This window comes from Bufo bufo, chromosome 9 (assembly GCF_905171765.1).
Source record: "Bufo bufo chromosome 9, aBufBuf1.1, whole genome shotgun sequence".
In the NCBI taxonomy this organism is placed as follows: domain Eukaryota; kingdom Metazoa; phylum Chordata; class Amphibia; order Anura; family Bufonidae; genus Bufo; species Bufo bufo.
In genome coordinates, this window is record NC_053397.1 from 14,954,610 (window position 1) to 14,980,401 (window position 25,792).

Sequence of the window (25,792 nt, forward strand, 5' to 3'; positions counted from 1 at the left end):
AGGTGTTGTTAGAAGATAAATTCGCCGTCTCCTTTTGATAAAAAGAGCTTTTATCTAACCTGTCAATCTTCTTGATAAGGTGCCCAGGGCGTTTCTGTTGGTCTCAAGCTGCCGCCCGCCGCTGTTGGTGCCCAGCTCCTCCCCTGATGCTTTCAGCGCCGCCTGAATGTAATGAAATACGCCTCCGGCTCTCGCTCAGTGCCCCCTCCTCCTTTTCAAAGATCCCGCGCGTGCGCACAGGCCTGTGCGCACGCGCGGGATCTTTGAAAAGGAGGAGGGGGCACTGAGCGAGAGCCGGAGGCGTATTTCATTACATTCAGGCGGCGCTGAAAGCATCAGGGGAGGAGCTGGGCACCAACAGCGGCAGCGGCGGGCGGCAGCTTGAGACCAACAGAAACGCCCTGGGCACCTTATCAAGAAGATTGACAGGTTAGATAAAAGCTCTTTTTATCAAAAGGAGACGGCGAATTTATCTTCTAACAACACCTTTGTAATCACAGGGGCGCCATGGAGATAACAATACTTTTAAAAGGGGGGGTTAGAAAGTGGTGACAGAGTCCCTTTAACTCCTTCTCAATGTCAAAATAAAACTCAACAGAATGGTTTTCAGGGTAGCTCCGGTGGAGGCGGACCCGGGTAGTCGCTCTGAGCCTCTGACTGTTTGCGCACACGGGGATCAGGTCACATGTGGCGGTCACGTGATGCCGGGAAAGCCGTGTTTACATTGGAGGCTTCACACAGAAGAGGCGGGGCTCAGTTGTTTCTGCCTACTTTATGTAAGTCTCCAGCTAGGGGCGGGTCATAATGTAAGTGGGAGGAGATTATGGGCGTGGTTACCTCTCTTTCACAGCAGATGTCTCTTATTTGTCTATTTCATTGGTATGTGGGTGTGGTTTAGGTTCCTAGGGCGTGGTTGTCGTGGTGGGGGCGAGGTCACCGTGCTGTGTCAGTGCGGCAATCAGCTGTTGTTCGGATCCGCTGTGCTCGTCCTCTTCCTGGGCCTGTCACCTGAGCCTCGTCCCGCCGCCGCCGCAGTTTCCCGGTGCTTCTAGTCTCTGCGCTCCGTACCCGCCGGGTCAATGAGCCGTTCGCTCCGCCCAGCGCCGGGCTCGGGCCGATGGACACTAGCGACCTGTTTAGCAGCTGCAGGAAGGGCGACATTTTCAGAGTGCGGTGAGTGAAAGTCCCCGGGGGGAGGGGGACACCAGGGGCCCTGACTGCGACATCAGGGGACACGAGCAGATACTCTGTGGGGGACTAAATTATGCTGCGATTTCATAGCGACAATATAGTCGCACAACTTGTCTCACAGGATGGAGATTCCCATGTGAATGTGATCTGACCTCTCGCCGCAGAAGTCAGTGGGTATACAGCTCAGTTCACATGGATGTCTGTGTAAAATAGGCCCTTCCATAAGATGTGGTGTGAGGATTGTGTCCACCCAGGTAGTCAGGCGCTGGAGCTGTTATCCTGGTTGTCACCCTGTAAATACCTGATCATAGCCCAGGCACCTACAGTAAATGCCATGTCACTGCTGAGACCCCACTGCAGAGCTGCACTCAATATTCTGCTGGTGCAGTCACTGTATACATACACTATATTACTTATCCTGTATGGATCCTGAGTTACATCCTGTATTATACTCCAGAGCTGCACTAACTATTCTGCTGGTGCAGTCACTGTGTACATACATTACTTATCCTGTACTGATCCTGAGTTACATCCTGTATTATACTCCAGAGCTGCACTCCCTATTCTCCTAGGGGCGTTCCTCTAAGTTTCAGGGTGCTCACCGAATCCTTCCTCTGCCTTCCTCGTTCATCAGCCAGATGAGGACACTTGTGGCCTGACCCCTTCCCTCTACCCCAATGCTGCACCGAGTGCCCCCCCCCCTCTCTGTGCTGCAGGTTGTGTCCCCCGTCCTCCCCTGCAGATTGTGTTGCTCAATATCTGCCTCATTCTCTTGTGTTTTCTCTGTAGATACCTTGTGGAGCAGAGAGACGTGGAACTGAACGTCCGGGACAAGTGGGACAGTACGCCCCTGTAAGTGGGACAGTTCACCCTCCCCCCCCCCTCCCTCCCTGTAAGTGGGACAGTACCCCTCCACCCCCAACTCTAAGCGAGCGATTGGGGCGGACCCCCTCCTTCCAAGTGGGACTATTTTTATACCTCTGCTTGAAGTCTGAAGAAAAACATTCAGAGGCTAAAATATTCAAGAAACACTTTACTTTTCCCAACTGAGGGTTTGTTACAATTGTAAGAAGTCTACATAATCCTCTGGGGGCTGAACACAGCAGCAATAGCCTCATCTCTTCTCTCTCCTTTCCTAAGAGTTTGTTACATTTCACCTGCACGGATACATTGTATCCGTCTAGAGTTCAGAGGTTTCCGTTTCTGGAGGATTTGTGTAGATTGGATTCTGTTGTAACAAACCCTCAGCTGTTTGAAATATGAGTACAGGTTGTCAGCCTCTGGATATTAACAGGAATGTTCCTATTCAATAAAAGCAAGCAGATATCTTTTTACCCAAAAGAGTATATATGGATTGGGGCTGCGATTTTCTGCCCCATTGTGGCCAACAGATGGGGGAAGGGGCCTGTTTATGATGATCTGTGGATGGATATTGCGGACCCTTAATAACTGCGCGCACCATCCCCTGTATGAAGACGTAGGTGACTCAGAATTTTCCTGTTTCGTAGGTACTACGCCTGTCTTTGTGGACATGAAGAACTTGTCCGCTACCTTTTAGCCAATGGTGAGTCTGTAGGATTGATAGTCATGAAAGCACAGCTGCCTGAAGTCCTCACCGGGAGGAGCTCCCCCTAGTGGCGGCTGCAGACAGCCAGAATGTTTCTGTGTGACTCTGTAGTTATGGAAGCTGGGGCTTTGGAGCTCTGTATCAGAAGAGTGGAGCTCAGACCCCTCATAATGATATTTTAGAAAACTGATCAACATTGCACCCAGTGCTTAAAGGGGTGGTCAGACTTGTGTTAACACCTTCCCAGAATCCCCTAACTGTATTCAAATAATAAAAGAGGTTATGCTCAACACCCATGTTTACAGACCGCAGCAGTGACGTAGCCATTCACAGCCCATAACCGATGCAGCCAGTCACTGGCCTCAGCAGCTCATGACACCAGACATATTTAGGGACTTTGGGGAGGTTTTAATATAGGTTGGACAACCCCTTTTGGGGGGGTTTCAGGATTTTGTATATATTGAGGGTGTATTCTCAGGATAGGTCATATCTCATCAGCGGTGGACAGACACCCGCACCCTGCCGATCAGCTGTTCCTGAGTGGCTCCAGAACTGCACAGCGCCATCCATTGTGTAGTGGACAGAGCTGGTAACTGCAGTTCTGCTTCTATTGAAGTGAGCGGTAACCAACTGTACCACTACACCATGTTTGGCGCTGTGAGGTTCTGGAGTGCGGACCCCACTGATCAAATTGGATAGGCAATCAATACAAAAATCCAGGAATATCCCTTTAAGGCCAGTTTATAAGAAGATACTATCGTTCAGATTGAGCGTTTTTCAGGTCTTTGGATCATTAATGTTTTTTCCCCTTGTTATTCTGTCCCGGCCTCAGGAGCAAAGTGTGAAGTGAACACGTTTGATGGCGAGCGCTGTCTGTACGGAGCCCTGAGCGATACCATCCGCCGACTGCTCAAAGATTACAAGCAAATCACATCTAAGTGCATGCAAAGAGATTACTACGATGACTTCCTGCAGAGGTAACTGGGCAGAGAGTTCATGCATTTACCAAATATAATCAGCCATCTGACAATCCAGAAACCCCGATGCTCTGGACTTTCATTCTGCCACATGGTGTATACCTTTGGGGCAATTGTTTTTATGATTGCATTTGACTCATTTTGGGCTAAGATACATTTTTCAATAAAAAAAAAAAATGTACAGCCTTTTCTGAGGTACAGGGGTTAAAAATCTGTCTGTTTTCTTTGAATCCTGTCCACTTATGTGTAGCTCTTATCTCTGATGTCCTGACCGCCTAAATGCACATGATAGCTCAATTCTTATCAAACTGATAAGGCTACTTTCACACTAGCATTCGGGGCTCCGCTTGTGAGCTCCGTTTGAAGGCTCTCACAAGCGGCCCCGAACGGATCCGTACAGCCCCAATGCGTTCTGAGTGGATGCGGATCCGCTCAGAATGCATCAGGATGACTCCGCTTGGCCTCCGTTCCGCTCAGCAGGCAGACATCCGAACGCAGCTTGCAGCGTTCGGGTGTCCGCCTGGCCGTGCGGAGCCAAACGGATCCGTCCAGACTTACATTGCAAGTCAATGGGGACGGATCCGTTTGAAGTTGACACAATATGGTGCAATTTCAAACGGATCCGTCCCCTATTGACTTTCAGTGTCAAGTCTGGACGGATCCGTCTGAACAACTTTCACACTTAGAATTTTTTCTGAACTATAATGCAGACGGATCCGTTCTGAACGGATCCCAACGTTTGCATTATAGGAGCGGATCCGTCTGTGTAGACACCAGACGGATCCGCTCTGAACGCAAGTGTGAAAGTAGCCTAAGAATATGGCTTAAATAATTGTTTGAGGTCAGAAGATCAGAGATAAGAGCTACAAATGAGCCGTCAGATGACGGTATTCTGCGAAACCAGACTGATTTTTAACCCCTGTATCTCAGAAACAGCTAAATATTTTTAATAAAGACTAATTTAAAAAAATAAAAATAAAAAATGTTTAGGCTAAAATGAGTAAAATGCAATCATAATAAAATGCCCCCAAAGGTGTCCATAGCCTTTAACCCCTTCGCAATGAGCGCCGTTGGAGCTATGTGTAAACATGGCACCCACTCACACATACAGCGGGCACCATGGCCGGCAATTAACCTGCGGCTAATTACCGTGACCAGCAATAATGCCGATCGCGGTAATTAAAGGCTTTAGATGCAGTAATCTCGCTTGATCACGGCATCTAAATGCGCAAAAACCCGGCTACCTGATGCCCCGTGTGGCTAATGTGGGCATCAGTAGTTGCGCCGAATACTTTCAGCCTCGCTGACAAGGCTGATGGTATTCATGCTGCAATTCCTATTTTGGCCAACAGATGGCAGGCCAGGATAAGAAATGAGCAAATTATGGTTTTAAAGCGAACCTTTCACCTGCATTTCACTTAATAAACTATCAAAAGTACCTTCTAGATCATCCTCATTGTGTTATCATACAGTCTTGTCCCGCTTTTCTGCCATGTATATGCATGAAAAAATCGCCTTATAAAGTACTCTTCTCCAGCTCCACAAGTCACGGTAGAAGTCAAGGGGGTAGCCCTTCCCTCACTCCAGGCTGTAACTCCCCTGCCCTAACCCCTCCTCTATGCAGTCTAATTGACATCCGGCTCAGTCGCCGGGACCGCGCTTGTACAGGCGGCGCATGCGCCGTCAGACTCAAGCGCGATCCTATAACTGAATCGCGCATGCGCCGTCCCCGATGCCTGCCTGTCTTCTCTTCCTCACGCGTGACTTCTGGAGCTGGAGAAGAGGACTGTATAAGGGAAATTTTTCATGCATATACATGGCAGAAAAGCGGGACAAGACTGTATGATAACACAATGAGGATGATCTATAAGGTACTTTTGATAGTTTATTAAGTGAAATGCAGGTGAAAGGTTCGCTTTAAATGTCAATTTAAAAATCCCTGATAGAACAAAATCTAAAATTTAAAACATTATTCATAGGCTCATATATGAGCTTCAAAATTATCACAAACAAAAAAAAAAATATATAAAAATTTCTGTATAATGAAAAAATAAATACCTAAATAACAATAAATATAAACATCATGGGTATCATCGCGATCGAAAACTCCCATACTATTAAAATATTTTTTTTTAAAAATCCAGTATGGCGTAACAGAAAAAAGGGTAAAAATGTCCAATTTGCCATTTTTTCAATGCTTCTATTACCCAATTTTTTTAAATAAAATGTGATCAAAAAGTCATGCACACTCCAAAATGAATAACTAAATAAACTCAATAAAAACTAAAGATTGTTCCGCAAAAAATGAGCCCCCGACCAGCTCAGTAGACCTAAGTATAAAAAAGTTATGGGGGGTCAGAATATGGTGATGTAAAAATGAAAACTCAAAAATGAAAAAACCTCCAGTATCCTAAGGGTTAAATGTCCTACAGTTTTATCTTTTGGGACGTAACGTCTGCAGCTCAGCTTCTCTAATCTCACGTTTTCTGTCTCGACAGACTCCTGGAGCAAGGCTCTTATAGCGACACCATGTTTCTCGTCCATGGGGAGTCGTTTTGTGCACACCGCTGCATCCTCAGTGCTCGTAGCCCCTACTTTGCTGAAATGTTTGAAACCAAGTGGAAGGGGAAAAAAATCATTGCTCTGAAGCACCCGCTGGTAAGACGAGGTGTCAATGGGGCAGGGGTTAAAAGGAAATATTGCAGCCAAAAAAAAGAACAAAAAAGGTGGTTTAAAATAAAATAAAAAATACTGCTTGTGTAGTACCAGGTTTTGGCCACTAGATGTCACTTTGAGCATAATTCCTGCTGTAGTATGTAAGGTGTGTACAATCCATGTATAATAAGTACTGATTTACAGGGGTGTAGCTATAAGGGGGGGGGGGGGGGGGGGGGGGCAGATGCAGCTTTCACACCCAGTTCCTGGGGCCAAAGACCCCTCTGCCTCCTAAGAATACACCAGCATTAGAAGTGGCATCCAAAAGACAGGCAGGCTGCTGGCACATGATGGGTGAGGGCCCTGTTACAGATTTTACCGTGGGGCACAGGGTTCATGTTACACCTGTGCTGCTTTAGTTGTCCTTTAAATTCTGTTTTTGTCTCTGCAGATCAATCCAGCTGCGTTTGGCTCCATTCTTCAGTACCTGTACACGGGTTAGTGAGCCTAATCACCTGCATCACACAATAACAGACCTGCTGGTGGCAGGGATGCGATCATATGCCACTTTATACTTCTTACAGCTGAGGGTTTGCTACAGTTGCATTTAGCCAGAACAATCCTATGTGAGCTAAACAGTGTGAACTGATACATCTTCCCTGCACTGATACATTGTAGCAGACTATCAAAACAGGAGAGAGATGTGTGGTTTTCTGCATGACTTGAATATTCAGGTTAGGTCACCAATACCTGATGGATGGGGGTCTGACACCAGGAGCCCCCGCCGATCAGCTATTTGAAGTGACCGTCGCGGGCTCCTCGCAGCTCATCAAGCACAGCGCCGTCCATTGTATAGTGGTTGTGCTTGGCACTGCAGCTCAGCCCTATTTACTTGAATGGCACTGAGCTGCGCCAACGCCATGTGACCGATAAACGTGACATCGCTGGCCTAGGAAGAGGACGCAGCTCTCAACAGAGCGATGTAATCTCTTCAAACAGCTGATCGGTGGGGGACCCGGGAGTTGGCCCCCAACGATCAGATACTGATGGTCTATCCTCAGGATAGGTCATCAGTAGTGTTGAGCGAACTTGTTTTTTAAGTTCTGTATCCAATGTTCGGGTTATTGAAAAATCCCAATATGGATTCTGCTACCACGGACCATAACGGAATTTGGAATCCACAACGGGATTCTTCGATAACCCGAACTTTGGACGCAGAACTTAAAAAACAGGTTCGCTCCACACTAGTCCTCAGTATTAAACGACTGGATAACTGCTTGACCCCTTCAACCACCGTGACTTTCCTGTACGTCACAGTGGTTGAGTGGATATGTGGAGCAGCCCGCTCCATACGCGGCGGGTGCCAGCTGTATCGTACAGCAAGTACCCGACCACAATGACTGGGAACAGCCATCCTGCCGAACCCCGTCATCTAACCCTTCAGGTTTCACGATCAACACCGATCACGGCACCTGTGAGGCAAGGCAGAGGGATGCGTCTCCCTCTGCCTTCCGATCGGAACCCAGCAGTGAAATCGCGGGGCTCCTATCGGTTACCATGGCAGCCTGGACGCTTATGAAGCCTGCCATGGTAAGCTCAGTGCAGCAGGAAGCATGCGAAAATCACACAAACGTATTTTCTTTCCGTGTCCGTTCTGGTTTTTTTTGCGGTCCGTATGCATAACTATTCATTTCAATAGGTCCGCAAAAAAAACTGAAGTAAATCCGTGTGCATTCCGTCTCCGTATGTCCGTTCTGCAAAAAAATAGAACATGTCCTGTTATTGTCCGCATTATGGATAAGGATAGTGCTGTTCTATTAGAGGCCAGCTGTATTGTTCCTCAAAATACGGAATGCACACGGATGTCATCCGTATTTTTTGCCGACTGCAAAATACATATGGTCGTGTGCATCAGCCCTTAGGGTGAATAGGACAAGGGAACAAAAGATACCAGGTTCTAGCCCCCTTAGGGGGCTAATAGTAAAAAAAAAAATTTTTAAATCATCCCTTTCCCAATTTTACATATAAAAATATATTAATTAAAAAAATAAACAGATCAGGGATCGCCACATCCAAAAATGTCTGAACTATTAAAAAAAAAAATCTGTGTGCAGTGAACGCCGTAACGGGAAAAAAATTAAAAACGCACGATTCGCCATTTTTTTTATATTTTTTTTTGTCACATCCCCCCCCCCCCCAAAAAAAAAATGGAATAACAGTGAGTAAAAGGTCATACAAACCACAAAAATGGTACCAATAAAAACTGCAGTTCGTCTGCAAAACTACAGTTCGTTTTTTTTATTGTAGTAAAACAAAACAAATCTATACAAGTTTGGTATCGCCGTATTCGTATTGAGCCACAGAATAAGGGAGTCATGTCAATTTTAGCACACGGTGAACAACGTGATGTCAAAACCCCAAAAATCTTGAATTGTGTTTTTGTTTTTTGTTTTTTCAATTTAACTCCACAAAGAATTTTTTCAATAACACACGGTAAATTAAATGGTGCCCTTAAAAAATACAACTTAGGCTACATGCACTCGACCGTATGTGTTTTGCAGTCTGCAAATTGCGAATCCGCAAAAAAAAACGGATGATATCTGTATGCCATCCGTTTTTTTTTGCGGACCCATTCAAATGCAAAAACGGAACGGACACAAACAAAATACGTTCGTGTGCATGAGGCCTAATCCTGCAAAAAAATAAGCCCTCATTGGTACGTGGGGGGAGCAAAAAATGAAAATGCTAAACCAAAAATGGGCCCGGTACTTAAAGGGGTTTTCTCATCTCAGACAATGGGGGCATATCGCTAGGATGTGCCCCCATTGTCTTATAGGTGCGGCTCCCACCGCTGGGACCCGCACCTATATCGAGAATGGAGCCACGAAAGTGAAGGAGAGCGCACTTCGCATGCGCAGCCGCCCTCCATTCATTTCTATGGGGCCGCCGAAAATAGCCGAGCTGGCTCGGCTATTGCCGTCTGCCCTATAGAAATGAATGGGAGCATGGGCCGCGCATGCGCGGCACGCTCCCATTCACTTTAATGGGCGAGGCGGGGATTAGCGCTTGGTGGTGGACATACCCCGGGAAATCTGGGCTCCTCCAGCCACAGCACTCCCTTCTCCGTTCTCGATTATAGGTGCGGGTCCCAGCAGTGGGACCCGCACCTATCAGACAATGGGGTTATATCCTAGCGATATGCCCCCATTGTCTAAGATGGGAATACCCCTTTAAGGAGTTAAACTAGACTGTCACAACCTTTCAGCTGCAAGAAGTATTTTTCTTGGACAGGTGACAACAAGCAGAGATCAAATGGTGGGAAAATGAAACAAAGGATATTAGAAAAGTGCTGAGCTTTTAACATACAATAAATAAGAGTTTTATCATGAAATTAATTATGGGGCAGATTTACTAAGATCGATGCTTCCAGATCCAAAAACCCGTCTGGAGTCAGATGCACCAAAATTTATAAAAAGGTGGAGGATTCTTAATAAACTTGGTGCATCTTCGTTTGTCTCTGTGCAGAAAAAATTTGAATATCTGCCGGTTTCTGCTCCCGGTTTGTGCAACTTTTATTGTTTTTACCCCAAAAATCATATGCAACCCTCAAAGAATGACAGATACCCTTTAGGCTGGGTTCACACCTGAGCGTATTCGATAAGCGCTTTTTACAGGCGTTTTTATCGGGCGTTTTTGAGGCGTATTTTGGGGCGTTTTTGTATTTTGGAAACGCGCGTAGTACGCTTTACAGCGCGTTCGTACGCGCTGTAAAACACTCAGGTGAGAACCATGCCCATAGGGAAACATTGGTTTTTGCCTGTTGAGCGTTTTACAGCGCGTAGGAACGAGCTGTACAAATGCTCAGGTGTGAACCTAGCCTTAAAGTTTTGCGTCGTTACCAATGCAGATCAGCAGGGGCGTGAATACTTATAATTGCCGTTCACTGACCATAATGCCGCCTGTTCTTTTTTTCCTCCAGGTCGAATGGACATCGATGTGGAACACGTGGAGGACTGTAAGCGGCTGTCCAAGCAGTGCCGACTGCAGGATCTGATCGAAGAGCTGGAGGAGAAGTGCCAAAAAGTCTATGAATTCGGTAGGCGGTTAAAGGAATGGTCGCTGTATGGTGGTCCCTTAAAGGGCTATTCCAGTCATATAAAATATGGCCACCCCTTTATGATAGCTGGGATCCTTAGAAAGAAGGGTTCACAACGTAAAGGGGTTGTCCCACAAAAAATATTCTACAGTTTTGAAACAAGCACCTGGATCTGAATATTGGATTTAGGACCCCCACTTATAATAAAGGGGTGGCATATTCTAGAGAAAGACCGTCACTTTAAATCTATGGAATGGGGAGGGGGTCCGGGGCAGACAGACATGACCGGACATATCTCCAGAATCGCTGGGTGCTATTCCCTGGGTCAGCAGGACTGTTGTGGGTGGCGTTGAGAGGCCCATATGACCACAGCAAGTCAGGAGGCGGAGCCAAGATAGCATGCTATAGCGAATTTGCATTATTGCGCACTAATATCGCGGCAACCACTTAACCCAAAATCCATCCGCCCGTACAGCAATACACTGCAATTTTTGTTTTAAATAGTAATATTACATCTCTTTCCTCCCGCCAGTTTCTTCCAAGCCGGGGACATGTGTGAAGGTCCTGACCGTAGAGCCTTCTGGGAATGGACGGCTGCACGAGGACATGGCCATGCTTGCTGACTGTGCCCTGCCCGCCGAGCTCCGGGTGAGATTTCTCCCCACTAATGTGAACCTTTAGGCCCCTTTCACACAAACGATACGGGTTGGTTCCGTGAAACTTACACCATTTTGCAAGCAAGTTCAGTCAGTTTTGTCTGTGATTGCGTTCAGTTCAGTTTTTTTCTGCGCGAGTGCAATGCATTTTGATGAGTTTTTCACATGCGTGATAAAAAAAACGGAAGGTTTACAAACGACATCTCTTAGCAATCGTCAGTAAAAAACGCATCGCATCGCATCCGCACTTGCTTGCAGATGCGATGCATTTTTCATTGAAGCCCCATTCACTTCTATGGGGCCAGGGCTGCGTGAAAAACGCAGAATATAGAATATGCTGCGTTTTTTCACGCAACGCAGAACTGATGCGTGAAAAACAACACTCCTGTGCACAGACCCATTGAAATGAGTGGGTCAGGATTCAGTGAGGGTGCTATGCGTTCACGTTACGCATTGCACCCGCGCGGAAAACTCGCTCGTGTGAAAGTGGCCTTACAGCAGGAAATCCTGCCGCTTTCTAATATGCCGTGGGAGGGATTTCTAGAAATGCAGTGGAGTAAGAAGCACGCCTGCGCAGAAATATTGGAATTCACACGTGCTGTAATTTGTATCGGATTTTAGTGCAAACTATAGTAAATCTGTTGGTTTATGGCAGGCACGCCCCCTTCTGATAAACTCCGCCCATTTGTCCCACCACAAAAGTGGCGAGCGAAGCTGTAAAACGACCGTTGCAAATCACTGCACCGATAAGACATGAGCCGTAAATTGCGACTTTTACAGCTAGAATGCTTAATAAATTCCACCCCCCCCCCCCCCATTTCCTCATTTTGAAGATCTCTGCTTGCTGACAGTGAACATCCTGACTTTAGGTTGCTCACCCAACTGCAGCTTGTCCCAATGTATCAGTGTAGGTAAGCGGGTGGAGTACAGGACAGGAGGGGAGATTTGTACTGCCGCCATGTTTAGCTGTCTGGGCTGATACATTGTAACAAACTGTAGAAGAAGGCTTTGGTCAGAAGGAGTTTTCAAACGAACAAGAATGTTTCCGTATGATGACAGCAAGCAGAGATCCTAAAAGCAGCGAGAACGTGAAACTCGCAGCTTCAGGCTCGTGAGATCTGTCTGTTGCCCACAGCAACCAATCAGAGCTCTGCTTTCATTTTTCAGCAGCACTGTGAGGAATGTAAGCTGGGTTGTGATTGGTTGCTATGGACAGTTTCAGATGTCTCCTCTGTGGTATCTGTTTAATGACGCTCTGATTAAACTTTATTGGTACAAAACTGGACAACAGTCTGAAGGGGGATGGATAGTTTGGGGGGGGAAGGATTATAATGGAGACCCCTTGGGCTAAGCGGTGTGTGTGTGTGTGTGTGTGGGGGTTGGGCACAGCCTTTGCCCTGGTGCCTCACGCTGGCAGCCATTTGTGCCCACCTCACTCTACGGAATAAAGTCCCTGTGTATCTTTTCCTCTGGGATTTCTAGAATTACAGGACCTGCCATGTTTTACCTCAGACTCCGGTCCGCAGGAGCTGTTACTGGATCACCTTGACCCGGGGCGGTTTCTAAATATAACGTCTCGGCCGGCGAGTCGGGCACAGAACGTATTTATCCTCAGGGCCAGTAAATTCTGTTCCGAAAACCAATATGGCCTTTGTGGCGGCTTGTGCAGAATTTGTCACCTATTTTCCCCCCCGTCCAAGAATACTGGATGACCGCCGTTGGTGTCACCTTTTTGGGATTTTGGTGTCACTCTGTGTTCCCTTTCACTGACAGCAATCTGAGATGCGAAGGAGTTGAAACATAAACAAGCTTAATCATTCTTTAAGCCTTATTTACATCAAACTGGACCCCCCTCCATTTAAAGGGGTTATACAGGCTTAAAAAAATGGCTGCTTTCTTCCAAATACAGTGCCACCCCTGTCCACAGGTTGCATTTGGAACTGCACTTCATGTCCATTCACTTCAGTGAAGCTAAAGCGCAGTACCAGACAAAACTATGGAGAGGTGTGCCGCCTTTTTTTTTTTGTTTTTTTGTTTTTTTAGTTTTTTAGCCTGGTCGACCCCTTTAAGGCCTGGCCGAGATGACAGCTTTATTTGCTTTAATGTCCTTTTTTTTTTTTTTTTTTCTGAACAGTGCCACCTCTGGTCTACAGTTTACGTCTGGTATTGCAGTTTAGCCCCAATTACTTGCTATTGGAATGAGCTGCAATACCTCATCTGGCCTGTGGACAGGATTGGCGCTCTTTTTAGCCATGCTTTTTATGATTTTAGTATTAATTAGTGGATGCATAGGTTTTAATCCGAGGGTAGAAGATGGCACCGCCCCCTGGACTCTTTAAAAACAAGACTGCATGGTATTGTGTGTCATGTGACCCTTCCCTGCTTTGCTGAGTGGCTGAGGAAGGACCTAAGTGGGGAGGGGCCTATGTGCTATTGTCTTTTCCCCATTTAGGGGAACGTCTCTTTCACGTGTTCCCTTTTAAGGCGCTCTCTTTTAGGTCAATGGTCTCCTCCTGTTGAAAAACTACTACTGCATCTGTGGGAGCATGCTGGGGATTGTAGTTTTGCAGATAAAAAAAATCAGAATAATCTAAATGGAAGTCTGCAGTGTCACATTCAAATCCCCTGTGATAATCCAGACACGTGATTCCTGCACGACTCGCGGCGTCCTCGTGACTACGGAACATGTAGCGTGTAATTACCTCGCTGCTTCTTCCCTGCACCTTATGCATCTATTTTCTTGTCATCCGGACGTCACGCACATCATGTACGTTGTGGTGTTCTTTATAAAGCTGCTTTTCTTCCCGCTCACGATCCCGCACTCACGTTTTCTTCAGCACGGCTTTAATAATTGTCTTATTTTGCTGGAAAGCTGTGGAGAGTGCCTGGAAACAGCATTTACAAAATTATGGGAATCTGTCAGAAGTTTTGACCATGCTAAACTGCTGACAGCACTAGGTAGGGGCTGGGGAGAGCAGGATTAGAGCTTTTATTATCAGGAGTGGTGTGAATAGAAGGTTTTATTCTGCTACGTCCTGCTCCTTCTAGTGCCCAGGAGGCAGAGCTCCACTGTAAGGGGCGGTTCACACAGGACACTTTTCTGTAGAATTATGGAGCCGACAGCAGTGCCGAAATCCCACCGGCAGCTACTTTATTTCTGCCTTTCATTCATTTCAATGAGAGGCAGCGCTGAAGATCTCAGAGCGGCGGTTTAAAGCCAAGGCCGCACCAAGAACGGACGTGTCTCAGTGCTGCGGCTGAAATGAATGGGAGGTAGAAAAGACTTGATTTTGGCGAAACCAGCAAGAAACAATGCGGCTGCCAGCAAAATTTCAGTGGGGGAATCCGCTCCAAAATTCCACTGCTAAAGACGCCTTGTGAACATGGTCTCTCTCCATTGAGCTGCTTCACGGCCACTTACCACTACTCTGATTGACAGCTGTAGCGTCCAACTCTGAGTCCACTACAGCTGTCACTGAGAACAAAGGGGAGGGGCTGTGAAGCAGCACGGCGCAGAGCGCCTCACACTGAAGCTCCGCCTCTTATCCACTTGCAGGATTTGGCAGAATAACTTCATATTAATGCTACTCCTGATACTAAGAGATTTGTTTGTACTGTTGTCTCCAATCACTACCTAGTGCCGTCAGCAGTATAGCATGTTCAAAACTGCTGACAGACTCACTTTAACAAAGATTAAAGGGGTTGTGCCCTGTCCATATGCCTTACTAAAAGGTGACCCCGCTGTGGAGGAGCTGGAAGAGAAAGACTCAGCGGGGCAATGTATTACCTAGTCACAAAGTCATTTGAATGGATGCCATATAATACCATGTTTTTCCTGTAGTGGGCGCTGCAGGAAAATGTCACCACCCTTAGCTGTCGACAGACGGGATATCCCGTTTTTTAAAGGGGTTTTATGTAAAAAACTAACATGAAATCTTTGTATGACGACAGTTCGGCAAACCTTTTTCAACACTTCTTCTTGCTGTCAGTGAACGGAAGCGGTCTTGTTAGTGGCAGGCTGGTGAAATCTCTTCCAGTTGATACAGATTGCATAAAATATAGATCGATCTGCAGGAAACTTTAATGTCCGCTTTTAGAGATTCATATATTATTATCTCACCGCACTTCAGTTCTCGTCATTGCCAATCCCGACGAGCCTGTATATAAACGTACTGGCTGGATCCCAGGTTGGTTTCCCTTGTGATCTCCCCTATACTGAAGCTGCTCCTCAGCCCTCACAATATTTAGCCCAGCGCACGTCCACACTTGCATCAATGCTTTCCTCCTATTTGGGTCATCGGGAGGCAAAATACCAAAAACTTGGTGCAGGATCTCAATATTGATTATTCTCCTTTTTTATATGTCCTAAGATAAAAGCGATTGAAAAGCAGATCATAAAATCAATGTTCCACCTTGCTCAACCATCTAAGCCTACTTTCACGTCGGCGGCAGAGGATCTTGAAACCAGGCCAAAACGGTTCCGTTTTGGGCCAATCCATTCTGAATGGGGTATGCTCTGTTCAAGATGCATCATTATGCGTTCCGTTCCGGTTTGTTCTGTTTTGTGGACGGACACAAAGTCACTGCAACCTGCTGTTTTGTGTCCGGTCATCGAAACAGAACAAATCGGATCCATCACCAAAAACAATGTAAGTCATAGGTGACGGATCAGTTTTTTTGGGATCCTAAAAAAATCTGATTGATCACCCATTGACTTGCATTGTTTGTAAGGACGGATCTGGTTTGTTCAGTTTCAATTTACACAACCGCTTCCTCATGGAACGGATGCATCCTGATGTGTTAAATCAAAATGAACCATTTTGGTCCAGTTTTGAGATCCTCTGCCAGATCTCGAAACCACAAACCAAAGCGCAGATGTGAAAGTAGCCTTAGCCATCGGGCTATCGCAAGGGATGCGGGTACATGGCGGGTGTTACGGTTGGACTTCATATCTCATTGGCCTGTTCCTTGCAGGTTGGGTTCGGGGAGCTGCCTTTCGACAGCACTGATAATTTCTCCAGTTACCCCGACGTCTGCTTCCAGATCGTGGGCTACAACTTCCTCTGTCACAAGGTAATGGCCGTGTGCGTCTTCCGGGTGTTTGTCTTTGTTCTCCTTTTTACACTAGGGCATCTATATCCATGCAGTGGTCTCCAGCCTGTGGTGAGACTACAACCCCCAGCATGTTCTGACAGCTGCAGGCTCTCGGGGGATGCAGAGAGTTGTAGTTTCTCCACAGCCAGAGAGCCACAGGTGGGAGATCAGTGTGCTAATGGGTGCAGCCAGGGGAGGACATTTGGTACTGCATGTGCAGCTGCACGGGGGCCCAATAGGTAGGGGAAATGGGAGGTGCTCTATCATGGTCTATTGGATGCCAGTGGGGCCACTGTTCTGTCTGTGTCTGCCCCCACACACCCTCACTTGGCCAATCTACAGCTCCAGAAGGAATCCCCTAATTTCCGTTAACTCTTTTCTCCTCCATTGCAGTCGTTTTTCTGTGGCCGAAGCGACTACTTTAAAGCCCTTCTTCAGGATCACTTCTGTGAGAGTCAGGAGCTGCAGACGCAGCCGAGCGTCCCGGTCATCACCCTGCACAACATCAGCGAGGAGACATTTACCCGGGTGCTGTACTACATCTACACCGACGACACCGAGGTGAGCTCTCCGCATTGTGTCTGTATGATAGCGTAAGGCTAGGGTCTGGCGGGTGGGGGCCCAATCATTTAAACCCTTTGGCTTTTCTTCTACAGTATTCTACTGTTTACCTGACGCTATGTTGGAAATACAACACCGCCACATTTATGTTTTTGCGATAACTTATGTAGCTGAACTTTTCTTAAAAGGACCTTCTCTATATTGCTTCCCTTGCTGGCTGGGTTCATTTTTCCATCACATTACACACTGCTCGTTTCCATGGTTACAGACCACCCTGCAATCCAGCAGCGGTGGTCGTGCTTGTACACTATATAGAAAAAAGCACCGGCCTCTCTAGTGGCCGGGACCATGGGAGCGCACATAGGCTGGTGCTTTTTTCCTATATTGTGCAAGCACGACCACCACTGAAGGATTGCAGGGTGGTCTGTAACCATGGAAACGAGCAGTGTATAATGTGATAGAAAAATGAATCCAGCTGGCAAAGGAAGCAATATGGACAATCACAATACATTAGTAAGTGGCTTGTATTATCTTTCTCTACATGATAAATGCCACTTACTAAAGTGTGATGACCCCTTTAAACCGGTAACCGGGTCATGGGTGCCCAAGGCTCACTGATGTGTGTGGGCAGAAATGGCCAGTCTATCTGGTCTGATCACACCATGTAGCACTAATTGCTGACAACATTACTGTTGGTGATAATAGAAAGGTGTCAGGACACATGGGACATTGCAGCTTGCTGTGTACCCGCAGAACGGTCAGAGTGCCTAGGATGACCAACCCCAAAAGCACCCACAATGGACACATGGAGCATCAGAACTTGATCATAGAGCAATGGAAGAAGACAACCTGGTCTGATGAATCTGGTTACATCATGTGGACGGCTGGGTGTATGTGTCACTTACCTGGGGAAGAGATGGCACCAGGTACACTATGGGAAGAAGGCAGCCTGGTCTGATGAATCTGGTTACATCATGTGGACTGCTGGGTGTATGTGTCACTTACCTGGGGAAGAGATGGCACCAGGTACACTATGGGAAGAAGGCAGCCTGGTCTGATGAATCTGGTTACATCATGTGGACCCCGGGTGCATGCGTCACTTACCTGGGGAAGAGATGGCACCAGGTGCACTATGGGATAAAAACAAGCTGGCAGAGGCAGTGTGAAGCTCTGGGCAATGTTCTGCTGGGAAACTCTGGGTCCTGGCATCCTGCAGATGAGACGCGTACCACCTACCTAACATTGTACCCGTTTTGTGGCAGCAGTGCCCCCCATCAGCAGTCACTTCTATCAACAGGATAAGGTCCCGGCTACACTGCAAACACCGTCCAGGAATGGGGAACATGACTAAGAGATGAAGGTGATGACTTGTCTCCAGATCCCCAGTTCTCAAGACGATCGTCATCTGTGGGATCTGCTGGAAAACAAGTCTGATCCTTGGAGGCCGCACTGAGCAACTTACAGGATTTATAGGCCAGATACCGCAGGACACCTCGGAGGTCTTGTGGAGTCCAGATCAGAGCACGAGGAGAGTACACAATATTGGGCAGGTGGTTGTGATGTTGCTGCTGATGTACATCTAGGAACAAAAAATACACCGAAAACCTCTCAAGATTTGAAGTCGCAACTCTGTTCTACCAGCAGGTGGCAGCAGTGAGCTATGTGTGATGCCTTGATGGGTCCTTACTGGATGGATGTACATGTTCCCTTGATAATGCAGTTTGTGGTGAAAGTTGTCAGTGCTGGATAAACCTTATTGTCAGGTCTTTGGCTCCTGAAGACCATTATAAAGTCCTTATGCATGGACTTGTGCTGTTTTCAGCTCCCTTCCTGACCTCAGCTGGTATGTCCCCCCCAGTGCACACGTCTGTCGTGGGAAAGGTTGGTCCGGCCGTTTCTGGGAAACTTCATAACATAGTTTCCAGCTTCTCTCATAACAACCGCGTCTTTTTTGGTCGCTTTGACCCTTTGTCTTGACCCCTCTGTCCGCTCTCTTTGCAGCTTTCCCCGGAGAACGCATACGAGGTGCTCTGTGTGGCGGACATGTATCTGCTCCCAGGGCTGAAGCGGCTGTGCGGTAAGATCTTGGCGCAGATTCTGGACGAGGACAATGTGGTCACCATTTGGAAGACGGCGAAGCTTTTTCAGCTGACGCGGCTGGAGGATCAGTGCACGGAGTATATGGCCAGAATTATCGAGAAGGTACAGAAACTGTCAGACACAAGGTTACATCTGTCGCTGCCAAGGGCCTAAAGGCCAATTCTAACCCCAGACGGATTGCTCCATTCATATAAAGCAGGCATGCTCAACCTGTGGCCCTCCAGCTGTTGCAAAACTACAACTCCCAGCATGCCTGAACAGCCTACAGCAGAGCATTGTGGGAGTTATAATTTTACTACAGATGGAGGGCCGCAGGTTGAGCATGCCTGATATAAAGTATTCCACCTAGCATTATGCAGCTTTCTTATACTTTGCTTTTCATTACCTCTGCTTGCTGCCAGTGTTTGGACGCGTTCATTGGTTTTATTCAGAGTCTGAAAACCTGTCCTGACCAAGTGCTCCTCACCCAGCGGTCGTTTCAGTTTGTTACAGTGTGGCAGTGCAGCTAAAGGAGTAGCGTCCAGGACACGATATAGTTATGTCGCTGTGCGTGGCTCACAGAAAGCTGCATAGTCTGACACACTGTAACAAACCTTCAGCTGTGTGAGTAGCACAAGATCAGGATTGCCTTTTCACTACGGAATAGAAAGGTTTCCATTTCCTTTCAGTAAGCAATAATGTGATATTGTCGCCTGCACTGTCACATAGTAACAAACCATCAGGACAAGAGAGACATTTGTGCAGCTGATGTGTTTCACTCAGAGTATTGTCTAGGCTGGATACATTGTAACAAACAATTAGCTATGAGAAGTACATAACTGGAAAATGAAAGAACACCTGGAAAGCTTAAAGGGGTTGTCCAGCATTATGATATTGGCCCTATCCTTCAGATCGGCGGGGTTTCGACTCCTGCCTCCTGCACCCCTATCAGCCTTATAGTGGCTGTGCTTGGTACTGAAGCTCAGGACTATTCACTTGACCAATAAAAATTACGTCACCGGACTTAGGAAGAGGCCGCAGCGCTCCGCTACTTCCTCTAGAAACAGCTGATCGGATATTGAGGGCCAACATCAAAATCCTGGAGAACCCTTTTAGGGTGCATTCACACGACCGTATTTTTGGCTCCGCATCCGTTCCGCAATTTTGCGGAACGGGTGCGGACCCATTCATTTCAACGGGGCCACAAAAGATGCGGACAGCACACTATGTGCTGTCCGCATCTGTAGATCCGTAACGCGGCCCCGCAAAAAAAGATAGAGCATGTCCTATCCTTGTCCGCAATCGCGGACAAGAATAGGCATTTCTATCATAGGGCCGGCTACATTCACACAGCCGGTATCCGTGTTTTGCGGATCCGCAATTTGCGGACCGCAAAACTCATACGGTCGTGTGAATGTAGCCTTAATGTGATTGAGATGAGATTGACAAAGTATAAATGTGGTGCCCCTGTTATTTTGGGTTCTGCAGCAGGGTATATGATGAGGTAACATTAATACTGGGTGGCATCTCCTCTTGCTGTGATAGAGGCTGCCCCTCTGGTATGGTGGTGGTCATACAGATGCTGGACATCCTCCTGTGGTTATTCCAAGCAATTTCATCTTGGGGCCAAGGTGGTTGTCAGCTGCTGAGCATGGGAGATCTGTCTTTCAGTCCCAGACGTTCTTAATGGGATGAGAGACGTGGTGATGGAGCTGCTGGAGAACCTGAAGAGCACGTTGTGTGTGGTGGCGTTATCTTGTTGGACACCATGTCTCCTAACAGTCGCAAAAGGCAGTAGGACTGGTTCCACGATGTCCTGGACATACTGAAGGCCGGTCAGTGTTCCCTCTGCGAATAATGTATTAGGCTAGGATTTTTTTTTCCTACCACCACATGTAAACATGAGTGTTCCCATTCAGACATGAAGCCTGTGCACTACACAAATAGCCCATTGATGGGCTGATACACAAAACCGGAACTGATACATTGTGACACACTATCCATAGGTGTATAAATCTCTGCTTCATGTCTGTGAACAGGAACACTCATGCTTACTTGTGGAGATCGCCTTCTGATCTAATACTTCCCATAGCCAAATGTTTGTTACAATGTATCCAGTCTAGACAATCCTCTGTGACAGAAACACATCAGCAGCACACGTCTCTCTTCTGCCCTGACAGTTTGTTACAATGTATCGGTCTGTTTAGCTCACAGAGGATTTGTTAGACTGGATACAATTGTCGCAAACACTCTGCTGTGAGAAGCATTAGGTTTGGGGAGAGTTTTAACTTTTGGAAATAACCAAGAATAGTTTCATTCTATGATGGCAAGCAGAGATTACCTTAAAGAGGTTATCTGAAGTCTAAAAGATCTACCCCCCACCAATGCCCAGGCCACACACATACATTATACCTACCTGCTCCCCGGCACCCGTGTCACTCCGGATCCCTGCACGGCTGTTGCTACATCTCCCCGTCGCACGCGGATCAAAACCTCCAGCGACGAGCCGCCACTAGCAGGCCACGTCAGGAACAAGCCTTCCTAGCAGCTAGGGAGGTTCGTAACCGTCACGGCCTGTTAATGGCTGCTCCCCCATCCCCCCCCCCCCCCCCTTCCCATCACCGGATGTTTTGGCGGCCATGCAGAGATCCGGAGTGACACTGGTGCCGGGGAGCAGTTAAGTATAATGTATACAAGGGGCTAGGGAATGGGGGGGAGGGGATCTTTTAGACTTTGGATAACCCCTTTAAATGGTAAAGAATTGAAACACAAAGTATATTAGAAAGTTGCAGAACTTTTCATTGCCCAGTGATTCTGCTTTCTATCTGTATTATTGTGAACAATCCCTTTTTAAAGTGCCCTCTCCATTTTATTTTTTTACATCCCTCAGCTGGTGGATTCGGATGAGTTTGCTTCTGCAGTACGTGAAGACGCTGCGGAGGTAGAAGAGCGCCAGGAGACAGACTCCATCCCGCTGATTGATGAAATACGCTTCCACATCACTAGCAACGTGCAGACGTATAGCGCCATAGAAGAAGCGAACCAGCGACTGGATGCTTTAGAGCAGCTGCTGGGCATTCTGGGGCTGGAGTGCTGAGCGCAGTCTGTGTCCTGCTCGTAGAGCGCTCCGATACCTTGCCACGCTTTATGCATTAAATCATGTGGGAGCAGCACGCATCGTATTCGGGGGAGATCTGATAAGCTACTGCAGATGCCTGGCTGGAAACCATATAACTGAACAAACCCTTTAATTATTAAAGGGGTGTTTTCAAGATCTCTGCTTGCTGTCATTTAGTTGTAGCCATCATTTAGTCCTGGCTGTGTGACGAAAGCACAGGTGTCGCAAGACACGGCTCTGATAGCTTTACTGAAATGAGCCGTGCACCAGTGTGAGCTTCACGCGACCAGGGCTAAACTGGAAGGAAACGGTAAAGGAGCCTATGGAATAACAGCGAGCAGAGATATTGAAAGCAGCACGGAATTGATTCAAGAAGTGTATTGGAAAATGTTAGAACTTTTCATTAAATATATAATAGCTTTTCATTTGCTGAAACAGGAATTCCCCTTTAAGTTGAACGTATAGCTGTCAGCGTGTGTGAGATGTGTGTCGTTAGACTGACTCCACGCGGTCAGCAGCATCACTGTAACAACCTCTTATGAAGATTTATTAATGCATTTCAAATAGTCATCACTGTGTGACGTGGTTTCTTTATTATGAGATTTAATTCAGAGTGGGAGGATATAGATAACGATAATGATATGCCTTCATTAATTATCAGATAATCCAACTTTATCATTTGAAGCTTGGCTGCCGACCATATCTATAGATAAGTACTTTGTGTGTCCATATAGCGGGGAAGCAGTTCAGCATGCCCCATTTTTCAACTGCTCATCTGTCTGCTTTCTACAAACGACTAAAGGTTGGTTCCTTTTAAAGCACAAATTTAAATAAATACATTACTTATCCTGTATTATACTCCAGATCTGCACTCTATTCTGTTGTGCAGTCACTGTGTATATACATTACTTATCCTGTACTGATCCTGAGTTACATCCTGTATTATACTCCAGAGCTGCACTCACTATTCTGCTGGTGGATTCACTATGTTCATATGTTACTTATCCTAAGTAGAGATGAGCGAACTTCTGTTTTAAGTTCGGCGTCTAAAGTTCGGCTTCCGGTTAGCGGAGGATCCCGATATGGATTCCAAATTCCGTTGTGGTCCGTGGTAGCGGAATCAATAATGACCATTATTGATTCCGCTACCACGGACCACAACGGAATTTGGAATCCATATCGGGATCCTCCGCTAACCGGAAGCCGAACTTTAGACGCCGAACTTAAAACAGAAGTTCGCTCATCTCTAATCCTAAGTTATATCCTGTATTATACTCCAGAGCTGCACTCACTATTCTGCAGATTAGTGTTCCATGCAGCAAACCTATCAGGCACACATCTACAGCTTAGCTGAGCTCCTATAATGGGGGAGGTGAAATGTATTACTCCAAAGAGCCTAAAGTAAAGATGATTCGTGTGCGCTGCTCACTCCTTGTATAACTGTCTCATTGCCATAGCCCCTCCAGCGTCCTAGTGTGCTCCCCTCCCACCAACCCTGTCGTATAAATTTATTACGAAATGACTCATTGGGTAAGGCCTCATGCACACGACCGTGGTGTGTTTGGCAGTTTGCAAATTGCAGATCCGCAAAACACGGATGGCGACCGTGCGCGTTCCGTAATTTGCAGAACGGCACGGCATGGACAGCCTTTAATATAAATGCCTATTCTTGTCCGCAAAGCGCGGACAAGAATAGCACATGTTATATTTTTTTAGCGGGGCGACAGAACGGAGCAACGGATGCAGACAGCGCACGGAGTACTGTCCGCATCTTTTGCGGCCCCATTGAAGTGAATGGGTCCGCATGGCGGCTCGGATGCGGACCAAAACAACGGCCGTGTGCATGAGGACTAAGGCTGAGTTCACACTTCAGTGATTCGGTCAGTTATTGTGTCCGGGTCAAAATCACAGAACAGGTGCAGATCTTTCCATTACACCCGATCTCTGTGGAGGCTTCACTACTGGTTTTGGCTGACAATAACTAATGGAAATAACTGACGTGTGAACTCGGCCTAACAGATTCTTCACTTCCATTTAATCTGGTATCATGAGGCCCGTAGGACGCAGCGGACCCTGCTTCCCCGGGGGATGCAGTCAGCGCAACGTCTTCATTAAGTTCCGTATGTAAATGTTTAGAAGCAGTTAAAAAAGAAATCCTACAAATCTGTCGCCACCTCTGCTGCTTTTTTTTTTTCTTCTTCGCAACCGGTCTGGCGGCTAATTAGCGAGCAGAGAGGACGGCTATTTTTAAAAGCCTTGGTTGGTTCCCTGCGGTTCTTCTGTGCGGCGCTGAAACCTGTTTCGCTGTTTGACATCTGTGGAAATTATTTTTTGTTTCCTCCTTTTATTTCTTTTTCTGGCAGAGATGAAATAAATCGACTTGAATATTGATGTTTTTGCTGCCATTCCTGTATAATGACCCAATGTCTCCCAATCGTGGTCTCCAATGTGTCGTCCTTGATAGGAGAGATTCACCTTCGATTATTCATGGAGGAGTGTCAGACCACGTACATTATAAGCTTATTACGGTCTCCACTGATTTGATTGACATTACAGGGTCAGAGTCCAGAGGAGACGTCTCCGCCATAGATTATTCCATCTCATGAGTACGGATGTCTCTTTCTAATCTTACAACTTGTAATAGAGCAATTTACCTTATGCCAGGTTCAGGTGCAGTGGTTGAGTTACAGCCTGTATTATGCTTCAGAGCTGCATTCATAATTCTGATTCAAGCTTGTCATGAGGCACGCCTATAATGGTTTAGTGGAATGCCTATTATGCAGGGGTCTATTAGTTTTTATTAACTACATAAGATAATTGTACAGTGCCAGATGTGAAGATGATAATATCCCTGATTGCATATAAGCAGATGATGTCCAGACATTTTAGCTCTTAAGCGTGCAGAATAGTGAGTGTAGCTCTGGAGTATAATACAGGATGTAAAGCCTCATGCAGACATCCGTGGAACACCGGACTGGATTGATTGCTATGATGCCGTGTTCCATGGACGTCTGCACGAGGCTTAACTCAGGATCAGTACAGGATAAGCATTGTAATGTATGTACACAGTGACTGCACCAGCAGAATAGTGAGTGCAGCTCTGGAGTATAATACAGGATGTTACTCAGGATCAGTACAGGATAAGTAATGTATGTACACAGTGACTCCACCAGCAGAATAGTGAGTGCAGCTCTGGAGTATAATACAGGATGTAACTCAGGATCAGTACAGGATAAGTAATGTATGTACACAGTGACTGCACCAGCAGAATAGTGAGTGCAGCTCTGGAGTATAATACAGGATGTAACTCAGGATCAGTACAGGATAAGTAATGTATGTACACAGTGACTGCACCAGCAGAATAGTGAGTGCAGCTCTTGAGGAGTATAATACAGGGAAATAAATAGAGAGTAGACCCCAGACTCTGGTCAATCAAAAACATCTATATGCATGAAGGATGAACAACAGCAATAACTAAATAACACAAATATAAACGTATATTATAATAAACAAGGGAGGGAAAAATGGGTGGGCAATACTCTCCTCCGTGTCTTTAATAAAACCATGACTTTACGTCATAGACTAGGAAAATCATGCAGTTTTACATCAAGACACGGAGGCTCCTATTGCAAGTTCAAAGCTGTTCAATTATGGCTGAAAAAACATGCAGAGGAGGACGAAAATAAAATTCCCTGAATGTTGTAGCCCTAGACCAATCAGCTAGGCGTAAGATGTCCTCCAAACGAGCCCCAGAAATTGCCAACGAGGTAGCAGCCGCACCTCTCACCGAATGCGCGG

General features: G+C 46.6%; 1 protein-coding gene and 1 long non-coding RNA gene across 2 annotated transcripts; one reads left to right on the forward strand and one right to left on the reverse strand.

Moving 5' to 3' along the window:
* Positions 1 to 901: 901 nt before the first annotated feature.
* On the forward strand, positions 902 to 22,926 carry ABTB1 (ankyrin repeat and BTB domain containing 1). The gene is made up of 12 exons (XM_040408584.1): positions 902 to 1,173; positions 1,981 to 2,043; positions 2,700 to 2,755; positions 3,591 to 3,735; positions 6,234 to 6,393; positions 6,842 to 6,887; positions 10,370 to 10,486; positions 11,019 to 11,134; positions 16,117 to 16,215; positions 16,630 to 16,797; positions 18,799 to 18,999; positions 21,767 to 22,926. Exons 1-12 carry the CDS (start codon positions 1,118 to 1,120, stop codon positions 21,971 to 21,973), a joined length of 1,434 nt encoding a protein of 477 aa, XP_040264518.1. The 5' UTR covers positions 902 to 1,117; the 3' UTR covers positions 21,974 to 22,926.
* Positions 13,668 to 17,126, reverse strand: LOC120979682. Its single transcript, XR_005774359.1, has 3 exons — positions 16,989 to 17,126; positions 16,530 to 16,533; positions 13,668 to 13,678 (listed from the first exon to the last, which is right to left on the reverse strand). It is a non-coding gene; the product is annotated as an uncharacterized LOC120979682 (long non-coding RNA).
* Positions 22,927 to 25,792: the final 2,866 nt, after the last annotated feature.